Source organism: Danio rerio, chromosome 25 (assembly GCF_052040795.2).
Source record: "Danio rerio strain M-AB ecotype USA chromosome 25, GRCz13ab, whole genome shotgun sequence".
Taxonomy (NCBI): Eukaryota; Metazoa; Chordata; class Actinopteri; order Cypriniformes; family Danionidae; genus Danio; species Danio rerio.
The window spans coordinates 23,219,115-23,243,757 of record NC_141045.1 but is presented as its reverse complement, the minus strand read 5'-3'; the positions used below and the strand labels follow the sequence as shown (position 1 = coordinate 23,243,757).

General features: G+C 38.4%; 3 protein-coding genes and 1 long non-coding RNA gene across 11 annotated transcripts in view; 2 read left to right on the top strand and 2 right to left on the bottom strand.

The window, feature by feature from the left end:
• Window positions 1-1,391, top strand: part of LOC147837701 (uncharacterized) — a 31,548-nt gene extending 30,157 nt beyond the window's left edge. The window contains exon 4 of the long non-coding RNA XR_015526493.1: window positions 35-1,391. This is a non-coding gene — a long non-coding RNA (uncharacterized LOC147837701). The remainder of the gene's footprint in view (window positions 1-34) is intronic.
• Window positions 234-22,447, bottom strand: dynlrb2 (dynein light chain roadblock-type 2). Of its 6 annotated transcripts, none has more exons than XM_087310234.1 (6): window positions 21,860-21,977; window positions 21,008-21,054; window positions 20,840-20,915; window positions 17,221-17,388; window positions 7,664-7,756; window positions 234-1,883 (listed from the first exon to the last, which is right to left on the bottom strand). In XM_087310234.1, the coding sequence occupies exons 2-5, from the start codon at window positions 21,008-21,010 to the stop codon at window positions 7,713-7,715; spliced, it is 291 nt and encodes a 96-aa protein (XP_087166360.1). In that variant the 5' UTR covers window positions 21,011-21,054; window positions 21,860-21,977; the 3' UTR covers window positions 234-1,883; window positions 7,664-7,712. The 6 variants fall into 6 exon arrangements, with proteins under 6 accessions (XP_087166360.1, XP_087166359.1, XP_087166358.1 ...); XM_087310233.1 differs by having other exon boundaries at window positions 21,749-21,869; XM_087310235.1 differs by lacking the exons at window positions 234-1,883; window positions 7,664-7,756 and adding exons at window positions 16,078-16,209; window positions 16,309-16,370 and having other exon boundaries at window positions 21,749-21,869.
• LOC147837700 (uncharacterized) overlaps window positions 10,983-24,643 on the bottom strand; it is a 174,198-nt gene continuing 160,537 nt past the window's right edge. Inside the window, exon 3 of the mRNA XM_087312262.1 lies at window positions 10,983-14,036. Coding sequence (XP_087168388.1) covers window positions 11,685-13,919 — 2,235 coding nt within the window. The 5' untranslated portion in view covers window positions 13,920-14,036 and the 3' untranslated portion in view covers window positions 10,983-11,684. The remainder of the gene's footprint in view (window positions 14,037-24,643) is intronic.
• The window catches only part of fbxo31 (F-box protein 31), a 35,529-nt gene continuing 32,836 nt past the window's right edge, over window positions 21,951-24,643 (top strand). For all 3 annotated transcript variants that reach the window (XM_087312264.1, XM_087312265.1, XM_087312266.1), the window contains exon 1: window positions 21,951-22,387. In XM_087312264.1, coding sequence (XP_087168390.1) covers window positions 21,967-22,387 — 421 coding nt within the window. In that variant the 5' untranslated portion in view covers window positions 21,951-21,966. The remainder of the gene's footprint in view (window positions 22,388-24,643) is intronic.

The following is a 24,643-nucleotide window of genomic DNA, read 5'->3' as shown; positions in this document are numbered from 1 at the left end:
TTTGTGTGTGTGTGTGCGTGCGCGCAAATGAGAGGTGTGTGTGTGTGTGTGCGCGCGCGAATGAGAGAGAGCTTTGTGCTTCCTGTGTGTGTGTGTTTGTGTGTGGTGGTGCCTATGTGTGTGTGTCACTTGCTTGGTGCCTATGTGTGTGTGTGTGTGTGTTTATACAGACAGCTTGTTATAGGCTGTCTGGACTCTGTATAGCTTGGTGGTTTTCTTTTTTGTTCGTTTTTGGTTAATAGTCTGGCGGGAGCGGGATTCAAAATTTAGTCCCGCACAGATCTCTACCTGGAGGTCCAGGAAATACACACATACACTACGAACAATTAAGCTAACCTAATGCACCTATAGAATCCAAACAGAAATGAAAACTGACCCAGCCGGGACTCGTATCCCCCCTGCATTTATATAAATAAAGAAAAGTGTATATTTACATTTACATATCTACTTACTAATTTAACATTTTTTTTCTTTCGTCAGATGGATTTAAGTAGTGCCTCTGTCCTGCTGCACTTCAGCAAAATTCAGCATCACAAGCAAAATGACCACCTTGTGTCATATAACATACATCGACCAATCAGCACGGTTGTCAAGGTAGAATTTCAAGCGCAACCAGTAATTTTAAACAGAGACATGGTTAATCATTTAAAGAAATTAAAACATTAGGATCTTAAAATACTAATTAAAAGTCTTTTTGCTGCCTAATGAGTAAGTTAAACATACTTGTTTAAGTTTTGATACCAAAACTTGTAATTTTTAGTAGTCAAGTTATATTAACCTAATATCTTTAGTAATGACAACAGCAAAGTTTACAGTGGAGGTGCTACAGTGGGCATATGAAGCCAGCAATTAAATCTGTTTATTCTGCTCCCTGCTATAGGGATTTCCTGGGTTTCTTCTTCAGTTTATTTGGGGTTTTGCTCAAAAGCGCCCACTGGCTTTCGAAAGGAGATTTACTACAGATCGCAGAATGGTGCAACAAGATGTGCACAATAATTGCAGCTTTTGCTAAATGATGATTTTAAATTAATTTCGATTTATTGAGCAGCCCTATTCCCTGAACTAACCATTTCAAACCCTGTGAGATAATAGCAAATGTGGCAAGATAAATGCAGGTAGAAATAAAAGTTTTGCACATTATTCAATCCTAAAAAGTGACCCTCCTTTTTACGAGATGTAAAATAAGAATATGAGCTCCCTAAGGTGCGTATCTGAAGTTTCAGCTCAAAATGCTATAATGTTTTATAACTCTTTAAAGCCTCTTTTTAGGCTTTGATCTTAATTGTGTAATTTTGGTGACTGTCACTTTCGATTCAAAGGAGATTGTGCTCTTTTCAAAGAGGGCGGAGCTACAAATGCCTATGTGTCAGCATAGTGGCAGATTCAAAAACACGACTATGTCAATGAAAGTGTTTTTGCTGACTGTTTTTTATCAAGCGTGATTTTTTTTTTTTTAAATTACGAATTTTTACTATTAGAGTCTGGCTATATTCACACACTGTTGACACACAACTGTGTTTAAATCACTTTATAAAAGTGATGTTTGCATAATCACTTTAAAAATATCTTACTATGTGAGTGCACACGTGAATAAGCAAACAAGGTTTTTTTCCCGCTGATATGCTGTTATTATTAGGACATCTATTAATCCTTCTATTAATTATCTTGCACAGACACACAGTTTGATCGGGGCTCTGCACGGGAGCCAAACTCTGAACATGAGATCGGTGCCCACCTGCTGGCACTCTGCCCTGTGCTGAGAGCGCCAATTGGCAGCACTGGCCATGTAAAACAGACAGCAGATGGAAGCCGAGCAGAGGTCAGTCCAGCAGTGGGAAACTCAAGCAGCTGATTTCCAGACCTCCAGCACTCCAGCAAACATGCTTTAGATAAAGAACAACAAGGGAAACAACAGCTTTATTTCACAGGTTATCAATGTTTGCAATTTCCATACATAGGATTCATATTATGGCCCGTTTCCACTAAGTGGTACAGTACGGTACAGTACTGGTCACCTTTATCAGGCTTGCGTTTCCACTTCCAAGGGTACTATTTTGGTGAGTGTGGTATACGACAGAAAATTTCAGTTGAAGTCATTCTCACTGGAGGAAACATCAAAGTAGAGCTGTACTGGTCGTTCACATATAATATGACAAACACTTCTCACAAAACAAATGCTTTAAACACATAAATACTTGTGTATAAATGTTCATTACTAACCATTCTATAAAAATGATTTGATTATAACTGCAGATTAATGAGAGTGAAATAGCCTACTGTAACGTCTGCAGTTATATAAAATAAATATATAAATAAATGTAACATTTATAAACACATACAGATCCTTACAGTAGGGCTCAACGATAAGGACTGCCCGATGGCCCGGAGCCAGCATGAGAGGTGCTTCGGACAGTAGACAAGAACATTACTGGCTTGGCATGGGCCGGTATAAAATTTCGACGGTGTGATAACATCGGATAAAAATATTATGACGATTTGATGGTATTGTGGTTACGTCTCTAAAATATGTTGTTTTTGAATGTCGGGATAAAAAAGAAAAAAAAATTCCCTTTGAACACAATATATTTTATTTTGAGAAACACTAAAAATCTTTTGGCGCAGTAAAGATGTCAGGCTAAATTATTCAGATCAATCATTGACTTTGCTGTTTTCATTAGTTTCTAAAACACACATTTCTTTACAATTTAAAATACCATTTTTGGATATTTTTTCTTCTGGACATACTGTTGGCCAAAAAAATACTAAATTAAAAAACTTACATATACCTTAGGAACAGTATGGCATAAAATTTTGGGGGTTTTAAAACCTTGACTTTTCCAAACTACGGTATACCTTGAAAACAGTTATCGCCCAATGCCTATTACTGGCCTGATCGGGACAATGCTGCCTTGTCACTAAAGTTTAATTTGCCTGTGAATATTTGTCAGTTGTGTGCATTTTAAGTTTGTGCTTTTAAGTCTTTGAATGCTACCTTCTCCGTGTTGTCGTAAATACCAAATTGCTTTTCGGTTTCTCTAATCTGATTTGATGTTTTGAGCATGCTATTTTGTTCCTATATCCTGGTAACAACCAGTACAGTAAAGTGATGGCAACATCAAATTATAAGGGTAAAGGAAAATGTCTGGTTCTAATATCTTGGTAGCAGACATTTATGAGGATATAACACAACAACAAAAAAATGAGCGTTTTGCACAATTTGCCATCAGTATGACAAGTTGGCAAATTTGAATCTGCAATAACACTTTGACGATCTCTCCCTCATTAGCATAGACAGCCCTGAGTGAGAAGCAGTCATCTGCCCATTAAAGATCCCCTAGTGGAATCAAGAATAAGGGTAAAGACTACAAACTACAAAAAAAAAAAAAAAAAGGCAGATTTTTTGTGCAAAAAATGTGTATTATTGTAGTAAGTGTGTAATCTATTGTAATCTATTATTTTATAAACCTCTCATCACATGATAAAGAATTTTCATTGTTGAATCAGTCAAGAAGCATCACACACAAAACTGCGCTGTTTTTCATTTTCATAACACTAAATGTGTGCCTCTATTGCTATTAAAAAAAGTCACTAAACGCCGATTTTGAATCGCCTGTTCATGGGAAGTGTCTTTTCTAGATTCACCGGGTGAAAACCAGCAGCATAACTGCAACCAGAAAAAGCTCAAGGCGGGAAAAGGAAAGGAAATGATTGTGTTCAAGTAATTAGAGCACAAATGTTCTGGCTACATTGTTCCTCTGAAAAGACAACACTGTCCCGCAGGCAAACACACTCAAACACAACACACATACAGAGAGAGAGAGAGAGAGAGAGAGAGAAAGAGAGAGAGAGAGAGAGAGAGGCACACACATCAGATGCTAATGGAGCTCAAACAATCGTCCTGTCAAACCTGTATTTCTACCTTATAATGATAACCACATTCATCAAGCATATATTTCAGTGAGATGTGGTTAGTTTTCAGTGCTGTTGGTGTGAAAACATGTAAACACTGCCAAATTTACAGTAACTTATTTCAGAATGACAGTACGCCGCAGTCATTAAGTCGAAAAAGCAGCAATTTTTCTGAGGCAAAATGAAATCAGCAGCGGAGAATCAGCAGGATCTCCTGACATCTGCTGGGCATGATGTTAATTACATGTGAATATTAAAATTGAATATACAGCTTTTAAATGACATAGAACACCCATAGTCCATAATAAAGACAGGAGTTCATTAATTTTTAAATGGCTTTATTTGAAATTGGTCACATAAAGACGACGACGACAACAACAAACTTTGTAATATTTGAAAGAAACATTGGATCTATTTGTTTTTTTGTTTGTGCTTTTCTTATTAACATTTATTGATCTAGTCACTGATTAATGGACTGATTTTAAAATAAAGATAAACATTCGAGGTAAAGTTTAAGGTAAAATTTCTAATAACTAGTGTATTTTGTCTTTGCCATGGTGACAGTGCATAATATTTGTTCACTTATATTCAGCTTAATGTGTCATTGAAAGGCTAAACTTGGTTATTTTATTAACTAGGCAGGTTAGATTAATCGGACAATTCATTGGACAACAGTGGTTTTTACTGTAGACCAGTGGTTCTCCAACTGTGGTACATGTGTCACTTGTGGTACGTGGAGGAATCAAATATGTAATATGTACATGCTACATATATTTCAAAATTTATCAAAATTTATTTATATATGAATATGATGACATATATAGCCTATATTTCTAAGGTCCAGGCAACATTTAAATGGCTACAATATGTTAATATTTCACATTTAAGAAGAAGTTTTTTTTTTTTTTTTTTACTTTTTAAGAACAGTAATCTTTCATTTTGAACTTTTAAAAGCATATTTTAATTTAGACGTTGACTTTTTATTTTTATTTGTTTGTTTATTTGCTTGTTTTTTCATAAAAGCACAGTACTGTGTTAATGTTCTAACTATGTTTAAAGTGGCTGACAATAATAAATATTTTTAATTATAGGAACTAATCTGCCTCATTTTAGAACTGTGCAGTGCTGCTGCTTCCTCGGGCCTACTACGCTACTATATTTCTATACAGCTTATTATGATGGTACTTGGAGAGACAATTCTTTTTTGAGGTGATACTTGATTAAAAAAATTGAGAACCACTGCTGTAGACAATTGGGAACAAAAAATAATCTTAAGGAGGATAATAGATTGATTTCATGCAGCCGCCATTTTAAAAGCGAAATCAAGGCTGCGGTGCTAAGAAACCCGGTATAGCCTGAAGTCACAAATCTTATCAGCAAAGAGAGAGTGACACAAATTTATTTTTTCACCACCGAGGTCCATTCTGAATGGATAGGGAAAATAAAAAGGGATATCAGACCTCATTTTTAGCTAAGTTAAGGGAAATGTCACTAGTTAGCTAACATTTTCTTTCCCAAACACACGTTTTAGATGCCATTTATCAAACTCAAATTAATGAACTGAACCTTTCATTAAATAATAGACCTGTAACGATACTGAATTTCAGTACTGAATTTTAAAAAAAAGCGCCCACTGTACTTCTCTGATATTTATCGAGTGCAAACCCAGACGAGCTATCCGCTGATAACTCGACCAATCTTGGCGGCTTAAAAACGCTCCAGTGTTCGTGTATTTGTTTTTGCACTAGGTGAAGAGCAGTAAACGGATGACCTTCACGGCCAATCACTGTCCTTTCTGTTGAGCACCGGTGAATAGTATGTAAGGGTGTCACAATTTCAATGTTAAATCGAAAATCGATCGAAATTCATGCTCAATTTCAATTATCGAATAAAAAAAAAAGAATCGTTGATGCTGCCACGCCCCCATGTCACGTCAGCTTGGCTTGCCAAGAGGAAAAAAACACGCTTGTTGAAGAGCTTGTTGAACTGCAGTTGCAGGAGACCCGTCGACAGAACTTAAACCCTTTCCTCTTTCAATGAAGTCGCCGATGTGAAAGTATTTTGGATTTCCAGTGAGTTATGTTGACAACGTTCCTGTTGTCGGAAAAAAAAAATAGTTTGCAAGCTCTGCTATGTATTAGGGTTGGGCCGATAGACAACACTGGCATTGCGATCCTCCGCCCCGCCCACGTTGCCAATCCGCTCGTGAAAAATACACACTCAGGCCATGTTTACATTTATGCAGCGTTCACATCAGAAGCGTAATGCATGTCAAGCCCAAGAGTGATTTACATGTTAAGTCAATGCAAATGCGCGAATATACATCCTGCGGCATGATACACGCAAATGGCGCGGCGCGAATGATGCAAATTGCGCGAATGGCGTGGTGCGAATGGCGTGGTGCGAATGGCGCGATACACACGAATGGCGTGGCGTGAATTGAGCGTTTTGCACGTTTTGTGCTTTTGACGTGCGTTTCGCGCAAATCACTCGAGTTTGAAAATCTGAAATTCAGCGGACATTCGCGCAATTTATCCACGCGTTCCGCGTCTGGTGTGAACGCAGCATAATAAGTCTTAGTTTTTAAATGGCATTTTATAACGATAACGCCACACTGGCGTTTTGCATTTCTGAGCAGCCCTCCTTCCTCACTACCGCTGAAAACGCACATCACGTGATCACACACACACAGGCAGGCACACACAGAGACGCACACACATTGTCTTGCACTCGAGACAGCAGGTCCAGGCAGTCAGCGGGTCAGTAGACTGCTTCAATCTTTCACTTTCACACTTGTACTTGGTAATTTTAGGGAACACCTCAGATACTGTTGGCTGGTTCCTGTTGGTTGTGCACCTTTTTTTACCGACGGCATTATAAGGACACAGATCACTGCCTATTCACGAGTCCCACGGAAAAAGTGATTGAGAGGTGGCAATTATGTGTGTAACTTATCTTCATTCATTTACTGTATGATTTGTTTATGATTTTGTTTAATTTTTCTTTTTTAAATCAAAAATTGAATCAAATCATGACTTTAGAATCAAAAATGTAATCAACTAAATAAATGCAAATCAACAATGTTTAAGAATGCGCTCAACAATGCTTAAATGTTAGTGGGAAATGGACATTTTTAATTTTCAGTACGTTTACACTATTACAGACAAAATGAGGATGTGCAACAGAGGACTGCATTGTTTTTATCGCTCACCGGGTTACTTATGCTTTTAAATGTATATATTCAACTTAACTGAATGATATTAAAGTGATGTTTACACCATATCTGCATTCTGAAATCGAAGCAACAGCTGGAGTTTAGTAGTCCACAGCATGCTGATGCAAACTTTACAGTGCTGATCCTATACTTATGGCTTTTTTCCCATCGGAGCCTCACTTTCGTTTTTTCAAAATGGCAGCCGTGTGAAATGAGTGTAAAATATAATTAAAATAGTTTCATAAAATGTAAAATTTTTGTTAATAAAATTTAAAAACTGCTTTTTCAGCCAAACTAAAGGGAAAAAAAAAAGATTTCCTCCAAAAGAAGCAATATTTTAGTAAATCCTGTGAATATTTTCTTGGTCACACACACACACATAGAATTATTACTATTATTATTAATGAATGTCTAATTTGTAATAAATTAGCAATAGCAACAGGAAGAGTAACAAGAACAATAACAATAAAAAGTAAACAAATAACAGCAAGAATTTTAATAACAGTAATAATAACAACAATGATTACAAGAATTCCTCACATCTACAGCAGCGCTCCATCATTCTCCTCATCTGCAGTGGAGGTGTAGTTTATTCACTGGGGTTCTGGATGGCGATCAGCAGGTATTCTTTATCTAGGAGAGTGTGGAGAAGGTGAGGTCTGTCCAGGTGTTTCTCAGGCTCTGTTTGCACCTGGTATTAAGATGCGTTTTTGTTGATCTGATCACAAGTGGACCACGCTAAGTACAAGTGCAAATCAGGTGTGAAACATTTTGAGCTTGTCCACTTTTTACCACTTCCGGAGGTAGTTAAAAAAAACACATTTGATCAGATTGCTGTAACAGTGCGAATGCAAACGTGCTTGAATCCGTTTGAACTGCTGCTAAACACCACCTTCTCTCGGCCTATTGAGTTCATTCATACAGTCTGGTTGGAGAAGCTGATTAAAACTGTCCTTGATAAACTTAGGTTTTGTTTTATAGGAAACCCTGGGCATCAAGACATGTATGTCTTAGTGGTTAGCATTGTTGACTCACAGCAAAAAGGTTCCTGGTTCGAGTCCTGGCTGGGCCAGGTGGCATTTCTGTGAGGAGTTGTTCTCCCCATGTTCGCATGGGCTATAAGTGATTTGGATAAACTAAATTGGCCGAAGTGTATGAGTATGTGCGTGAATGTGAGTGTGTATGGGTGTTTCCCAGTACTGCATAACAGTTGGGAGGGCTTCCGCTGCATAAAAACTATGCTGGAATAGTTGGCGGTTCATTCTGCTGTGGCAACCCCTGATAAATAAGGGACTAAGCCGAATTAAAATAAATTAATGAATAAACTCTTGCCATGCAAACCATTGCCCAGTCATTTTCTTATGGTGGAGTCATGAACACTCACCTTAACTAAAGCAAGTGAGGCCTGCAGTTCTTTGGATGTTGTTGTGGGGTCTTTTGTGACCTCTGCTGCATTCTTGGGGTCATTTCTACTTTTGGTCAACCTCTACTTCCGATCTTCAAAAATATTTGTTAAACGGATATTATAAACACGACACCATACATAGCCTACAAATCAAAATTGTAAAACAGAAAAAAATTGTCTAGGCCTAATAGGAGTTGATCGGAAATTAAATAAATCAATTATCTAAAATTTCATCAGTCAATGGATAAAGTATTATAACATATTTATAAAGCTTTTTATTTGTTCTGGTAGGCTACTTTTTAACAAGACTTTTTTGTAAATTATGAAAACTGAGCTGGCCTTCACAGTAGACATGGGCCGGTGTAAGTTTCTGACAGTATGATAACTTTGGTGTTATGTATTTTTTTATATTGTTTTATTAAAACAATATTAACAAAAAAAGTTATTTATTTGAAGTTAGTGAGTTTTTCTTTGTGTTGTTGTATATGTCTCTTTTTGTAGTTGTTCTTTTCTCTCTGCCTCTCTCCGCTGTCTTTCTGACAGGGTTCATTATGAGCGCACAGGTGTGGTGAATCAGGTGTTAAAACTTGGAAACTTGCCGGTGTGTTGGTGAAGTCCATAAACTAGACTGGAAGATCGTTTGAAGAATTCCCTTTCTCCCGGCTTGTTTTGTTTATTTGTGAGAACTTTTTTTGTGTTTGCTCGGCGATATTGTTGAGTTTAATTGAAGAGCTTAGACTCACCCAGAGGTGATAATCAATAGAACGTTCCATTGCAATAGAAGCGCCCAGCAACAGCTCCAGATTCCGCCATTTTGGAGTGAAAGCGATCGGCTGTCCATTGGATCTTATTAGTGTCACAATGGCAAGCAACCTCTTTGTTTTTTTATTTATTTATTTAAAAATCTTTATAAGCTTTTTAATTTAAGCTGGGATACAACCAGAAAGACGACAATACAACACTTACTATCACAATCATTAGCACTTTTAAGTTTTTTTTACAGACTTAAATTATGCTGTTGTTCTATTGGAATTTTCATTCCAAAACTGCCGCCGCGTGACACTAGCGGCATCTAGTGGCTTTTTTCAAGATCGCACTAGAATGTCGCCTTTTGGTGTTTCTATGCTCTTTGGTTTAAGAGTGTTGACTTAATTTATTGAGATCAATGTAATTGTACGAAGATGCATGTGATGAGGAGGGTTTTTTTTTTGTCTTTAATAGGGAGGTAAGTGAATGTTGTTTATTTATGTGCTGGTAAAAGGGTTTAAAACTTTAAGTTGAGTTTTTGTTTGTTATTTAGGCTTTTCCTCCGCAAGATTTTTTATGTCTCCTTTAAAGTTAAATGTCAAATAAATTTGACTTTACGTTATTTATTTGTTCAATCGTCTCTGTTGTTGTTTTCTTTCAAATACGAGATGAGACTCCGGGCTCCTCAGTTATTTTCAGAGGTGTCTGTAATTTAATTTATTAATACAGGTCTGGCTTGCTTTGTGGAGCATTAGTTTCAAAAACACAGACTTTTTTTCAATACATAGAAAACACATAAAAAACTTTACGTATACCTTAGGAACAGTATATCTTATATATTTTTTTGCAGTTTTAACACCTTGACTTTTCCAAACCACAGTAAACCTTCAAAACTGGTTTTTGTCCCATGCCTATTTCACAATTTGATGGATCAGAAAAACTCAACACCTTTACTCATTAGAGAAGTGGCTGAAAATGGACAAGACAATTAATTTCCTGAAAAATAGGGATGCACCGATTCCATTTTTTTGGATCCGATCCCGATACCAAAATTCTGACTACATTTACATTTAGTCATTTAGCACAATGGTTCTCAAAGTGGGGGTCGGGACCCCCCGAGGGGTCGCGGGACAATGAAAGGGGGTCGCCTGGTGATTTCCAAAAATCTATTTATTTTTACTAAACCATAAGAATTACCATATTTTATCCATAACCTTCTGAAGAGAAAAAAAAATAGTCGTTTATACCATATATAGTTACTATAGTAGCTTATAGTTACTTCTATTGGATTACAACCCCTGGGGTACATCGTATTAAAGACACAGCAATAACTTTGGTTAAACTCACGGTTAAACTTTGTGGCCCATTTCCAGCTCTCATACATAAAAAAAATTAAAAGAAGACTGAATGGACTTGGGTCCATTGGTGTGTGTGCGCCATTGCATGCAAGGTTTCTGTATTTATAACCACCTCAGAGTATATTGAGGGTCGCGACTCACTGGCATTGCCATTTTGGGGGTCGCGGCCTGAAAAGTTTGGGAACCCCTGATTTAGCAGACGCTTTTATCCAAAGCGACTTACAAATGAGGACAAGGAAGCAATTTACACAACCAAGAGCAACAATGAATAAGTGCTATAAGCAAGTTTCAGGTCTGTAAAGTCTAAGAAGGTAAGTATTAGTAGTATTAGTATTTTTTTTTTTTTTTTGGTACAGTTAGTGTGATATTCAGAGAGGCAATTACAGATTAGGAAGTGTAGTGGAGACTAAATAGTTGAGTTTTTAGTCGTTTCTTGAAAGTAGCGAGTGACTCTGCTGTTCTGATGCAGTTAGGGAGTTCATTCCACCAACTGGGCAGATTGAGCGTGAGCGTTCGCGAAAGTGATTTCTTCCCCCTTTGGGATGGAACCACGAGGCGACGTTCATTCACAGAACGCAAGTTTCTGGAGGGCACATAGATCTGCAGAAGCGAGAGCAGATAAGAAGGAGCAAGGCCCGAAGTAACTTTGTAGGCAAACATCAGAGCTTTGAATTTGATGCGAGCAGCAACTGGCAGCCAGTGCAAACGGACTAGCAGTGGAGTGACATGTGCTCGTTTAGGTTCATTGAAGACAACTCGTGCTGCTGCATTCTGGAGCAGTTGAAGAGGCTTGATAGAGTTAGCTGGAAGCCCAGCTAGTAGAGAGTTACAGTAATCCAGTTTGGAGAGAACAAGAGCTTGAACAAGGAGTTGAGCTGCATGTTCAGGTAAGAAGGGTCGGATCTTTCTGATGTTATAGAGTGTGAATCTGCACGATCGAGCAGTTCTAGAGATGTGGTCAGAGAAGTTTAGTTGGTCATCAATCGTTACTCCAAGGCTTTTCACCATTTTGGATGCAGTAATGGTTGCCCCGTCCATCTGGATTGAAAAGTTATGGTGTAGAGTCGAGTTGGCAGAAACTACAAGCATTTCCGTTTTTTGCGAGGTTCAGCTGAAGATGATGATCTTTCATCCAGTGTGAAATATCCAACAGGCAGGCTGAGATGCGAGCTGGAACCGAGGGATCATCAGGATGAAAAGAGAGGTATAGCTGGGTATCATCAGCATAGCAGTGGTAGGAGAATCCATGTCTCTGGATGACTGGTCCTAGAGATGATGTGTAGATGGAGAAGAGAAGTGGCCCAAGAACAGAGCCTTGAGGTACCCCAGTGTTTAGATGCTGTAGGTTGGACACCTCACCCCTCCAAGACACCCTGAATGACCTGTCAGTGAGGTAAGATCTGAACCATTGTATAACAGTGCCCGCAACGCCCAGTGACTCGAGCGTAGAAAGCAGGATCTGGTGGTTGACAGTGTCAAAAGCAGCTGACAAGTCCAGCAAAATGAGGACTGATGATTTAGAGTCTGCTTTAGCCAGTCTGAGATCCTCCACGACCGAGAGCAGGGCAGTCTCAGTTGAGTGGCCTTTCTTAAAGCCGGATTGCTTGTTGTCCATGAGATTGTTTTGAGTAAGAAAGTCCAGGACTTGATTGAACACTACTTTCTCCAGAATCTTGGCCATGAATGGAAGCAGGGATACTGGTCTGTAGTTTTCAAGTAGCGTATGGTCCAGGTTGGGTTTCTTTAGCAGTGGGGTAACCCTAGCCTGCTTAAATGAAGTGGGGAATAAACCAGAGTCAAGAGATGTGTTAATTATGTGAGTCAGTGTTGGTATGACTGCAGGAGAGATGGCTTGCAAGAGATGAGAGGGAATGGGATCGAGTGGACAGGTGGTTGCATGGCTAGATAGCACCAGTTTGGACACCTCAGACTCAGAGAGCTGAGAAAAAGAGGTGAGTGTGTGTGGTGTTGGTGGTGTACCTTGCGTGTTTGTTGTAGGTGCAGCAAATTGAGCACTGATTTTTGCAGTTTTGGTGCAAAAGAATGTAGCAAAGTCATCAGTAGTAAGTGTGGAGGATGCGGGTGGAGGAGGAGGATAGAGGAGGGAGGAAAGTGTTTTAAAAAGTAGGCGAGGATTAGTGGCATTGTTGATTTTCAGACTGTAATATGTCTGCTTTGCCGAAGTAACCTCAGCTGAGAAAGAGGACAGAAGAGTTTGGTATGTTAAGAGCTGTGCAGGATTTTTAGTTTTCCGCCAAATTCTTTCTGCAGCTCGAAGTTTTGAGCGATGCTCACGGAGAGCATCCGAGAGCCAGGGTGCAGGAGGACTGGCACGGGCTGGCCTGGATGCAAGAGGACATAATTGGTCTAGACATGATGCTAGTGTGGAGCAGAGTGTATCAGTGGCACTGTTCGAATCAAGTGCAGAGAGTTTGCAAGATGGAGGAAGAGAGTCTGAAACAATGGTGGATAGTCTATTGGGTGAGAGAGATCGTAGGTTTCTGCGAAAGGTAACCAGTGTTGGAGTGTGTGGCGGCTCAGGAGTAATGTGGATGTTGAGAAACAGAAGGAAATGATCCGATATTTGTTGTGGAGTTACTATTGTTTGATCAGCGAAGCAGTGTCGTGTGTAAATAAGGTCTAGCTGATTACCTGATTTGTGGGTAGCAGAGGTAGGTGCTCTTTTTAGGTCAAAAGAGGCAAGCAGAGTCTGAAAGTCTGCAGCTTGCGGTTTGTCAACGTAAATGTTGAAGTCACCTAGCACCAACAAGGGAGTGTCAATATTAGAAAAAGATGAGAGAAGAACATCCAGTTCATCTAAGAAGTGACCTAATTTACCTGGTGGGCGGTAGATGACAACCACATTTATGTAGAAGGGGTGGATAATGGTGACTGCATGGAATTCAAAGGAGCTGATTGTTGGCAGGGACGGTATCAGAGTAAATTTCCATTCTTTGGAAATTAGTAGTCCAGTCCCACCCCCTCTCCCTGTGTGACGAGGAGTGTGGGAAAAAGAGAAATTAGCAGAAAGAGTAGCATGTGTAGCAGTGTCCTCCGGCCTCAACCAGGTCTCAGTTAGAGCCATGAGATTATAGTCAGAATATGTAGCTATGGAGGTAATAAAATCTGCCTTGTTAACAGCTGATTGACAGTTCCAGAGGCCCACGGAGAGAGAGAGTTGTGAAATAGCAGATACATTTATTGAACGAAGGTTGTGAGGATTACGCCTGCAGCGTACCTTCCGTGTTTTGCGAGTGTTAGTAACAACAGGAATTAGAAAACACATAATAAAAGTGCACTGACAACAAAAGATAAAGTAAAAAAAAAGAAAGTAAAGTACTCAAGTGCTTTGTCGGTGTCTTTGCTCGGTGGAGTCGCGCAGGTAGAGTCGATGGTCTTTACACTCGTCGGTCTTCACACGAGGCTGCCGCGACCGCTGCCGCGGTGAACTAGTTGTTTATATAACCCCAAAGCACTAACGTTAGCTGATTGAATTCAGCTGGACACGCCTCGAGAGTCAAAACAAGGGCCGAAACTGAGGCGGACGACGCGAAACCGTCCGCGTTCGCTACACAAGCTCTTATAGTAACCAAGGAAACAGTGGCTAAACACTTGTAGTATTATACACAACTGAAAGCAAGTTTAAATGTCCTACAACTTTACACAAACAGCTGAAAACAAGTCCTCAAACCATACACAAAAACTGAAACAAGTCTTAAATGTACTTACAGGCTGCTGGTCTCAATGTTAAAGTGCTTCTCCTGCCGACTAAGCTAGCGTGCTCACTATATAGTGGTTACCAGGCGTTTGGACACGCCTCCCGAGTCAAAACAAGGGCCGAAACTGAGGCGGACGACGCGAAACCGTCCACGTTCGCTACACAAGCTCTTATAGTAACCAAGGAAACAGTGGCTAAACACTTGTAGTATTATACACAACTGAAAGCAAGTTTAAATGTCCTACAACTTTACACAAACAGCTGAAAACAAGTTCTCAAACCATACACAACAACTGAAACAAGTCTTAAATGTACTTACAGGCTGCTGGTCTCGATGTTAAAGTGCTTCTCCTGCCGACTAAGCTAGCGTGCTCACTTTATAGTGGTTACCTGGCGTTTGGACACGCCTCCCGAGTCAAAACAAGGGCCGAAACTGAGGCGGACGACGCGAAACCTTCCGCGTTCGCTACACAAGCTCTTATAGTAACAATTTAGTGACTAGCAATCGATACAGATCTGATCCCGATACTGTGCCCCTTTTTTTTTTTTTAAACCTAATACGGTTTCTATATTTCTGGTGCTCAAATAATATATCTTCTCTAGAAAAAAAAAAACAGACCTATGGCCTACATTATATGACAGACGACACAATCTAACTAAAAACATGATGCTTGCTATAAACTATAGGCTAAATTATTTGAGCATTCATTATGACATTGATCTGATCTGTTGTGTTCCAGCTTATGTGTTATTTTTTAGTATTAGGATTTTTCTTTGAAATCTGTACTAGGCTACCACTATTGACCCTAATCGTTGATAAAATAACCTGCCTTTTAGCAAAGCCTGATATTTCCCTGCAGTTTTGAAGCAGACTAAACTAAATTGTCTGAGTTTTACTTAATAAACATTCCTTCGCCTGAACCCGCAGCGAGTGAGATGGAGAAACTGAAAGCATTTTTTTTTTAAACTAATTTCCTTTGGTATAATTTGTTAGTTATTTAATGTATTTTGTTGGTCGGTTGTCCACAAAATAAACAAAAAGATTTAAGGTGAAGTTCAAAAAAAGGTCAGCTTATATGCTTCAGTGCACAAACTGACAAATAATCTGTTAAATAAAATATTAATATTTATATATATTTTGGCGAGTCATCTAATTCCCTGTCACCGTGGTCCGTAATGTACAGCAGCTCCACAATCCTCAAGCCCAATCAGCCACATCGGTCGCTCATGAAAAGAGAGAGATATAAACCGCAGGAGAGGACAAGCGAGTCAGTGCATTCTGACAAGAAACCTCCATGCTAACTATTCTCTACCTCACAGAATCAAGTGGCTGATTCGAGCTCACCCCCACTGCTACCCCTTCACGGACTCAAGAACATCACAATAATCAACACCACCACCAAAACACGACACTTTCTGGGACTGTAGGAAGCACAATGGAGACCGCACTTTCTCACATACACACTGGATTTCACTTGTAAATAAACACCCCTCCGCGGCTTTCACTTGTTACATCCGTGTGTGTGTATATTTTCACCCTTTGTCTCGCCAAAATATATATAAAATAACAGTCAAATATTCAAAGTTTCAGAGTAGCCTATATTGGGATAAATAATTTTCTGTTACTGACCATCCATATTGCACCCGTCAGTTTCAAGCCAGGCTTTACAAACTATTAGCAGCACTTAACATTTTCACATCAAAAGAATAAACTCAGCCGGAAGGATGAGAGAATGGAAACTTTTTATAAGAATAATTTTACGGAGCGGCGCACATCGTTTCTGCGCAGCCGGTGTGCTTGATGAAGCATTTGATGCATTACAAGACACAGCATGCAGCCCACCGGTATCTGCAGACACTTTCAAAACAGCAGCACAAAGAGAAGAAACCAGGGCAATGAGGATCTGTCCAATGTATTATTAAGCCTTTTCTCATTTAAACTTTTAGGTAGGCCTACTTTGTGTGTGAAGAGCAGGTAATAACCCTCTCCACTCCAGTGTTACGATGTGATCTGCTGGTCTAACAGACACAGCACAACATGACGTAGAAACAGCAACAAACTCCATGTTACGGGTCAAAGTGAACCCATTTATTGCAGAAATAAATGCATTTCTCCACTGATTATTAAAACTAACAGGAACAAATAGTCTTGGAGAGTTTTTCGAGTTGTCATGAACGCGACATGCAGTTTGAATAGTGAATGAATGAAGAATTATTGACAAGCGCAGCGGCGGGAAGTGCTAAAGTGAACATGAATTTATTTCATTTTATTAAATATTAATCTTTACTTCACATTAAACAATATAACGCCTTCAGAACATTTGGGATATAGTAGGCGTACATGACAACTTTCCAGTGCCTTGTAATAGGCTACCTTCATGGCTTTTGTTGGCTTATAAATTACACAGAATATAGCGCAGGCGCAAGATCAGATTTGGATCGGTGCGAGCTGGCCGATACCCGATCCAGCAAAAATACATCGTATCAAACCGATATCCAATCCAAGTATCGGGATCGGTGCATCCCTACCTAAAACCACACTATATCTTTATAAATGACATTGTGCATTTCTGAGTATGCCTCACACAGGTGAGTGGACTTGACAAACCACCTGCAGAAACCCTCTCTCTCCTTATGCACTGTACACATTTTCTTAAACTCCACACACAACATTTCGAACCACTGTATGTCCACACAAATAGCAGAATGACAATAAAACTCAACTAGACTTGACTTGAAAACAAACACATTTAAACACTAGGTGTGAATGGTAGTGTGTCTCTTTTGTCCACTTGTGATCGGCAAAAATGCATCCTAATAGCAGGTGCGAACAGGGCCTCAGGCTGTGATAAAAACTGCTCTCACTCACCTGGAGCCACCATGATCTCGTGTTTCTTGGATCTGATGCGCAGGAATGTGAGCTCGTTCTGCGGGTCGATGTCTCGAACTGCACTCCTGGCCTTCATGGTGAGCTGATGCAGCAGACCTGCATACTGAACTGACGTTGAGTTGTCCAGCGTCGTTCTAATGGGAATGCCTGGAAATAAAGTGGGAAACAGGGCTCGAAATTAACCCTTTTGATTGGTTGCACAATTGCTCCTAACTTGAAAAATTTAGGCGCATCAGTCAAAAGCACCTTTACTACACGTTTTATACAAACATATTTATTGCATTTGAAATCAGCACTAATCAAACTTCCAAGCAATATATATATATATATATATATATATATATATATATATATATATATATATATATATATATATATATATATATATGTATATATATGCAAGAGTGAGGAAAATCTGTCTCAACAAAATCCTGTTATCACAAGAAAATAGATTTTTATAACATAACTGAGTGATCAAAAGGTACACGGAGCGCTCACCGGCCCTGCACACACTGCTTGACATAAATGAATCTGTTAACAAAAACTGTGCCGTTCTCACGGCTGTTGTCTGACATTGCACTGATGCTTTTGACATATACTGTGCCTATATTAAGTCATGTTAATAGAAATACCGGTCTCTTATGAGTAGCGATATTAGTTTACTCCATGCAAGCCCGTTTGAGATGGTGTATGTGGTGTTAAATTTCACATATAGCTGCCACATACATGGCGGACAGCATCTGGCGATTATATGAGGGAACAAAAACAGAAGCTCTCGTGCTAGATGTGGCAAACAGTTACCTGAAGATTTCATCCCACAGACTTTTCATAGCGGACTTGAAGCCAATGGAAGTCTTTTATCCACTCTTTGAAAAGTGTAGATGGTGGGTTAACATTTAGCACATGATCACTTGTAAGATGTGTCATTATTTGTAACTTTAGATGCCATGGTTTCTAAAACAAAATCTGTCAGTGTTATCTTCATTCTCATCCTCAGCGCTTTACAATTGTACGTGGTTGTAGCTCTCCCTGTCATCCCAAGCTAGAAGGCATTGACTGAGTGATTGACAGTTGATATTGACCAATCCATTCGCGTTCAGTTCCAAAGCAGTAGTGGGTCATTAAAAAAAGAGTGAAGCTGGGGCAAGTATTACGGACTTGGCTTTGTTTACTGCAGCAAGTTAAGATGACAACTGTTTTAAACCATTCCTGACCCCTGCGTTTCTCGTTTTAAGTGCGGAGATGCATTCTGCGTGAATGTCTTCCGAATCCACGCATGTGGTGAACATTTTGCAGTAAAACTAGTCGCACACAACAATTTTATGCACTCGCGCAGATGCTCCCAAATATATTTTGAGATTGCATAGATAAAATTTCAGGCGCATATGCAACCAAAATGGTCGCAATTTCGAGCCCTGGGAAAACATCTGCTCATATATAACACATACTGTGTGTGTTAAAAAGACACCATTTATTGATCTTAATGAAACTTTATAGCAGTAATACTGTAAATTTTTCAATTCAAGTAAATTAGAGTAGATTAAATGTATATTGTTATAATATTGTATATAAAAATTAAATATAGAAAAAATTAAACAAACCTATATAATTGTTAAATATTATTATTATTATAAAATGGTAAGATTTATTCATAAATTTTATTTCGGCTTAGTCATTTTATTAATCTGGGGTTGCCACAGCGAAATGAACCTCCAACTTATCCAGCATATGTTTTATGCAGTGGATGCCTTTCCAGCTGCAACCCATCTCTGGGAAACATCCATACACTTTCATTCACACTCATACACTACGGACAATTTAGCTTACCCAATTCATTTATTTCATATGTCTTTGGACTTGTGGGGAAAACCGGAGCACCCAGAGGAAACCCGAGTGAACACGGGGAGAACATGCACACTTCAAACAGAAATGCCAACTGAACCAGCCAAGGATCAAACCAGCAACCTTCTTGCTGTGAGGCAATTGTGCTACCCACTGTGCCACCATGACTCCCTTGTAATATTTAATAATATTTAACACAATATTAATTATACAGGCACAATGACAATAACAGCAATTTGTACTTTTTTGTACTTTATATATTTATAATTTTGTAGTTTATATATTTTTAAAATGTATCATTTATTTTTTGCAACAGAAACAACAAGTTTACATTAGATTTATTTTTCTTTCTGAAACCACCAGTTTGTCTTCCTCTCCATTTGTGACAATTCTTTTATATTAAAGTTATTACTTTATAATAAGAGATATAATAATTACTTAAATCTAACAATGCTATTCAATTGCTATGATTTATATTTTATTTATATACAATTTAGCCTACCCAATTCACCTGTACCGCATGTCTTTAGACTGTAGGGGAAGCCGGAGCACCCGGAGGAAACCCAAGCGAACGCAGGGAGCAGGGCCGGAGTGGGATTCCTTTTCAGCCCTGGAGTTTCAAGCCTCAGACCAGCCCACCTCAGTTCACGACTGACTATATTAAAATAAGGTCATTTCCAAATCAGTTTCTAATGACACTATCACATCTTTTTTTGAGAAAACAGCTGCTTTAGAACTTCAAATGTTCAACAACCCTAACAGTATTATATGTCTTAACAATAAAAATGAAAACAATAAGTTACTCTAACGAGGATCGAACCCGGGTCCGCGGCGTCTTTTTCTAACGTGCTAACCGCTGGACAAAGGCTGTGGTCAAGTAAATAAATAAATTTGAAAAGTGTGACTGCTGAGAGCAACAGATTCTGCAGCTTGGGACACCGGCCCTCGCGGCCAAAAAACGGACCGGCCCACCGGGAATTCTCCCGGTCCTCCCGATTAGCCAATCCGGGCCTGGCAGGGAGAACATGCAAACTTCACACAGAAACGCCAACTGACCCAGCCGAGGTTTAACCTGCGACCTAGCGACCTTCTTGCTGTGAGGCGACAGCACCAACTGCACCACTGCATCACCATTATTATTTTTATAAAATAATAATAATAAAATCTGAACATTAATAACTCTATTATTGTTGTTATTCATATTAATACTACTTCTATCACTACTACTACTAATAGTAATGCAATACTTATAATTTTTTTATTATTATAGAAATATAGAAAGAAAATTAATTAAAGCAATATTAATTTTTTTATTGATTATAATTATAGATTGAATAATATAAATATTAGAATAGCAGATTATCCTATGAGTCCTACAGTGTATCCTTATATTATATTATATTATATTATATTATATTATATTATATTATATTATATTATATTATAATAATATTCTTCATTCTTTTTCTTGTCGGCTTAGTCCCTTTATAAATCCGGGGTTGCAACAGCGGAATGGACCGCCAACTTATCCAGCACGTTTTTACGCAGTGGATGCCCTTCCAGCTGCAACCCATCTTTGGGAAAGTATTATATTATATTATATTATTATATTATATTATATTATATTATATTATATTATATTGCATTATATATTGTATTATATTATATTATATATACCAGCTTAACATATGTAACGTTAGAGCTGTGGAGAATATTACAGTTAATTTACTACTGTAACGTTAAATGCTTAACGTACCTTCTCCGTTAACCACTATTGTCCCAATAACACCATGTTGGGCCTGAATCCTCTTTAAAGTGTCTTCGACTTCAGCCTGGACAAATAAGAGTACAGTATAAATGAAGAAAACCGCCATTATTCATTATTATTGAAAGCTAAACTCGAAGAAAAAAACATAAAGTTTACCATGTCGCTCAGATCAGGTGTACTTCTTCCGCCGTGTGTCCTTGTTGCTGTGGAAACGAAAGTAAATGAAGTGGTAACATGATCATCGTGAAGTCCTTCGTTTTTAACTTGCTTATATATTTTTTTGTATATATTATATTATTTTTGTTAAACTTTCTGAGCAAATTGACAGTCAGGAAAATGACATTAGCATGCAGCTAAATCTTTTTAGTACTTTTCTCCGCGAAGATCAAAACAGACCATAGACTGTAAAATAGAGTAACAGACCAACAGTCTTTTGTAGTTAAACAATATTTAATTGTCGTACAAGTAATGTTTAGTGATATGTTTATTACTAAATAATGTTTGTAATATGTTTATGTGTTTTAAAATAAAGCAAAATAACAATTTAATACACAAACTTGAAAAATAAAAATAAAACAAATGTATTTATCTTGAATTAGCCTTTAGCACTCTATACGTAAAGGTAATTAAAATTGATTATACATTATTTTACCATGACTGATTATAGAAAATAATGTAATAATAAACATTTAAAACTTATTTGTCATCTATTTTCAATTGTATTAAATTTATTATGAAAAACTGTCCTATTTATCACAGCATTTTACTGAATAAATCTTGCATTACGGTTTATTTCACGCACACAAACTCCCTCAGTAGTATCTAACCTAATATCTAACCAGCAGATGTCGCTATCATGCGGGTACTTGGTATTTCGCTTTCGAAACCAAAAATCACCTGCACAATATTCTTTTATTTTATAGTCTTATTTCATCATTTGAATGTAGCCTTAACTTAAATGCAAACACAAATGTACAAACAGAAATGCGCATTATTGCTAACACTGACGTCAAAACGCGATGTCGTCACGGGGAGACTTGTGTCACGTAACTGACGCAGACGCCAGAGGAGCGGAGTGCAGGTGACAGCAGCTGTTGTTGTGCGGTGATGATGTAATGCTGCTCCGGATGGCGGTGTGCGCCAGGCTCTGTGGAGTGGGGCAGTCCCGGAGGTGCAGGCGGCGGCAGCGGCACAGCCAGGCGGACCAGGACAGCGACTCCGACATGGAGATGGAGGAGGGGGAGGAAGAAGAGAGGGTGGTGGGCAAAGCGAAAGATGAGCCTGACGGCAGCGGTATCGGCGGCGGCTGTCATAGTAGCTGCGGCGCAGGGCCTAGTGGAGCCGGTTCCGGAGCCTCGGCCTCGGGCTCCGCAGGGCCGCCACACCCGCAGTCTCTGCTCGATCTGCCGCCCGAGCTGCTCGTGGAGATATTTGCGTCTCTGCCCGGCATCGCGCTGCCCAACCTGGCGCTGGTGTGCAAGAAATTCAGGCAGATCCTGAACACGGAAACCATCTGGAGGAGGAGATGCACTGAGGGTAATAGCGACGAGTACATCATTTCGGTTTCATAAAGCGACTTTCTGCTTTATAGATCATATTGTGGGTGAAGTTGGTTTAATAGCTATTAGGATTTTCTCCCTAATAATATAACATTACTTTAAGAAAAGAATAATTTGCTAATTTTAAATAGGGAAATAAAATTAGCAGCCAATGAATATTAAAGTACAATATGGTCACAGGCAATTAAAATAGTGCTCCTTTTTTAAGTCATACTTAAATGCGATTTAGACCCAATTTGAGTGTTGTAAACAGTGCAAGGAGCGTAAAATGAACAAATGTAAAACCAACTTTACCTCAATTAGACCACGTTCATTGCGAGTCGTGCTGTTATCATAAAGATACCGTTCATACACGACGATCCATTAGCATAAACTCAGACAGGCACACACACACACACACAGAGCTCATAAACATACACACACGTGTTGGTTTCTGTGGTTTTCGCGGACTGTCTATAGGCTTAACGCTTTTTATATAGTAAAATCACTTATTACATGGGGTCAAAATTCCCATAAACCTTTACAGTAAACCTGTGGCAAAAATTGAATGTGAAAAGCATGTTTTGGGGTCATAAACCACCCCAATGTTGTAATAGCTTGGTCATAACCAGGGCCAGATAGAATCTGCAAACACTTTTTGCTATTTTTGCACAGAATTTTGTAAAAAATCAGAGAATTTATGCAGAATGATTTTGGGACTATCATAAATAAAAACGTAATACAACAAAATAATAATAATAATAATACCTTATTAACTTGTATTTAATGTTTTCAATTAGGGTTGGGTTGATAGACGATGGCCGATAGACATCACGATGCTGAGCCAGTATCACGATCCTCCGCCTGCCCGCCCTGCCATCTCCGGGCACTATACCGCTGAAAACACACATCATGTGACCACACACACACTCTGGCATGAACTGCAGTGTTTGCGCACGTTTGAACTCCAGCAGTCAGCGGGTGCTTTGAACACAAAACATCAGAGAGCAGTGCATGTCGGACACTTTATTAAGAATGTACCACTCGTGTCTCATTATAGTTGTTAAAGGTGATATTTAATTAATCTTGTCTCTATCTAACGATTCTTCAGTCTTTTGAATCTATCAGGTAACGTGTCACAGCGGCAGTACACTGCTTCAATTATTCACTTTCACGTTTGTACTTAGTAATTTTAGCGAAAACCTCAGATACAGTTGGTTGGTTCCTGTTGGTTGTGCACCTTTTTTACCATCTATGTATGTATGTCAACGCCATTATAACAACACAGATCACTCTGCCTGTTCATGCCAGAGTCTTGCGGAAAAACTGATTGACGGGTGGTGATCTGTGTGTAACTTATCTTTATTTATTTCTGATTTGGTTATGTGTAAAACTAAGACCATGCAGGTCAGGTAGTTAAAACGGTAGATTACAAATAAATAATTTGTCATTAATTAATAATTAATGAATAAATAATTCACCGCTGCCTATGATGACAATGTCATCGCGATGTTTCACATTAGACATCGTACGGCCAAATTGGTCGACATCGCCCAACCCTGTTTTCAGTGCAAATCCAATTAGATCCACTTAGTTGGTAAACAAAGCAAGTCTCTCATATAAAACATCTACTAAAAGATACAAAAAAAAAATAACTTTACAAGCTGTATTGTACATAAATTATGTAAACATTTTTATATTAGTCAACAATATTACTGAAATTAGTATAAAATCCTAATAAACTTAACAAACAGTTACGTAACTAGATAAATGATGGGATAAAAATCTGCAGATTTCTGCATGTGCAGATTCCGTGTGGCCCTAGTCATAACCATGTCATTACACAAATTCAATTTTGTGTCCTCATAAATCACATAAACAATTACACACACGGTCGTTGCTATTATTAGTGCTAGTGCTAGTAGTATGCGTCAGTGTTAATTATATTAAAAAACTTACTGATTCAGACAGATATTAGCTTAGATATAACTGTAATAAACATTTATTTAACACACATTACTTGTGATTATGTGGTGTTGTAACCCAGACATATATAACTATTAAATACTGTGAAAAAAAGAAATGCTGCTTAATATCATATTGTTTAAAAATGATAATGAAATCTACAATTATTACAATTTAATTTCAGAAAAATTGGTTGTATAATATTATGAAAAATATATATTTTTATAGATGCGATCAACTGTAAAGCAATGACATTTTCACCCTTGTGACTGAAACGTCTTTTTATTAT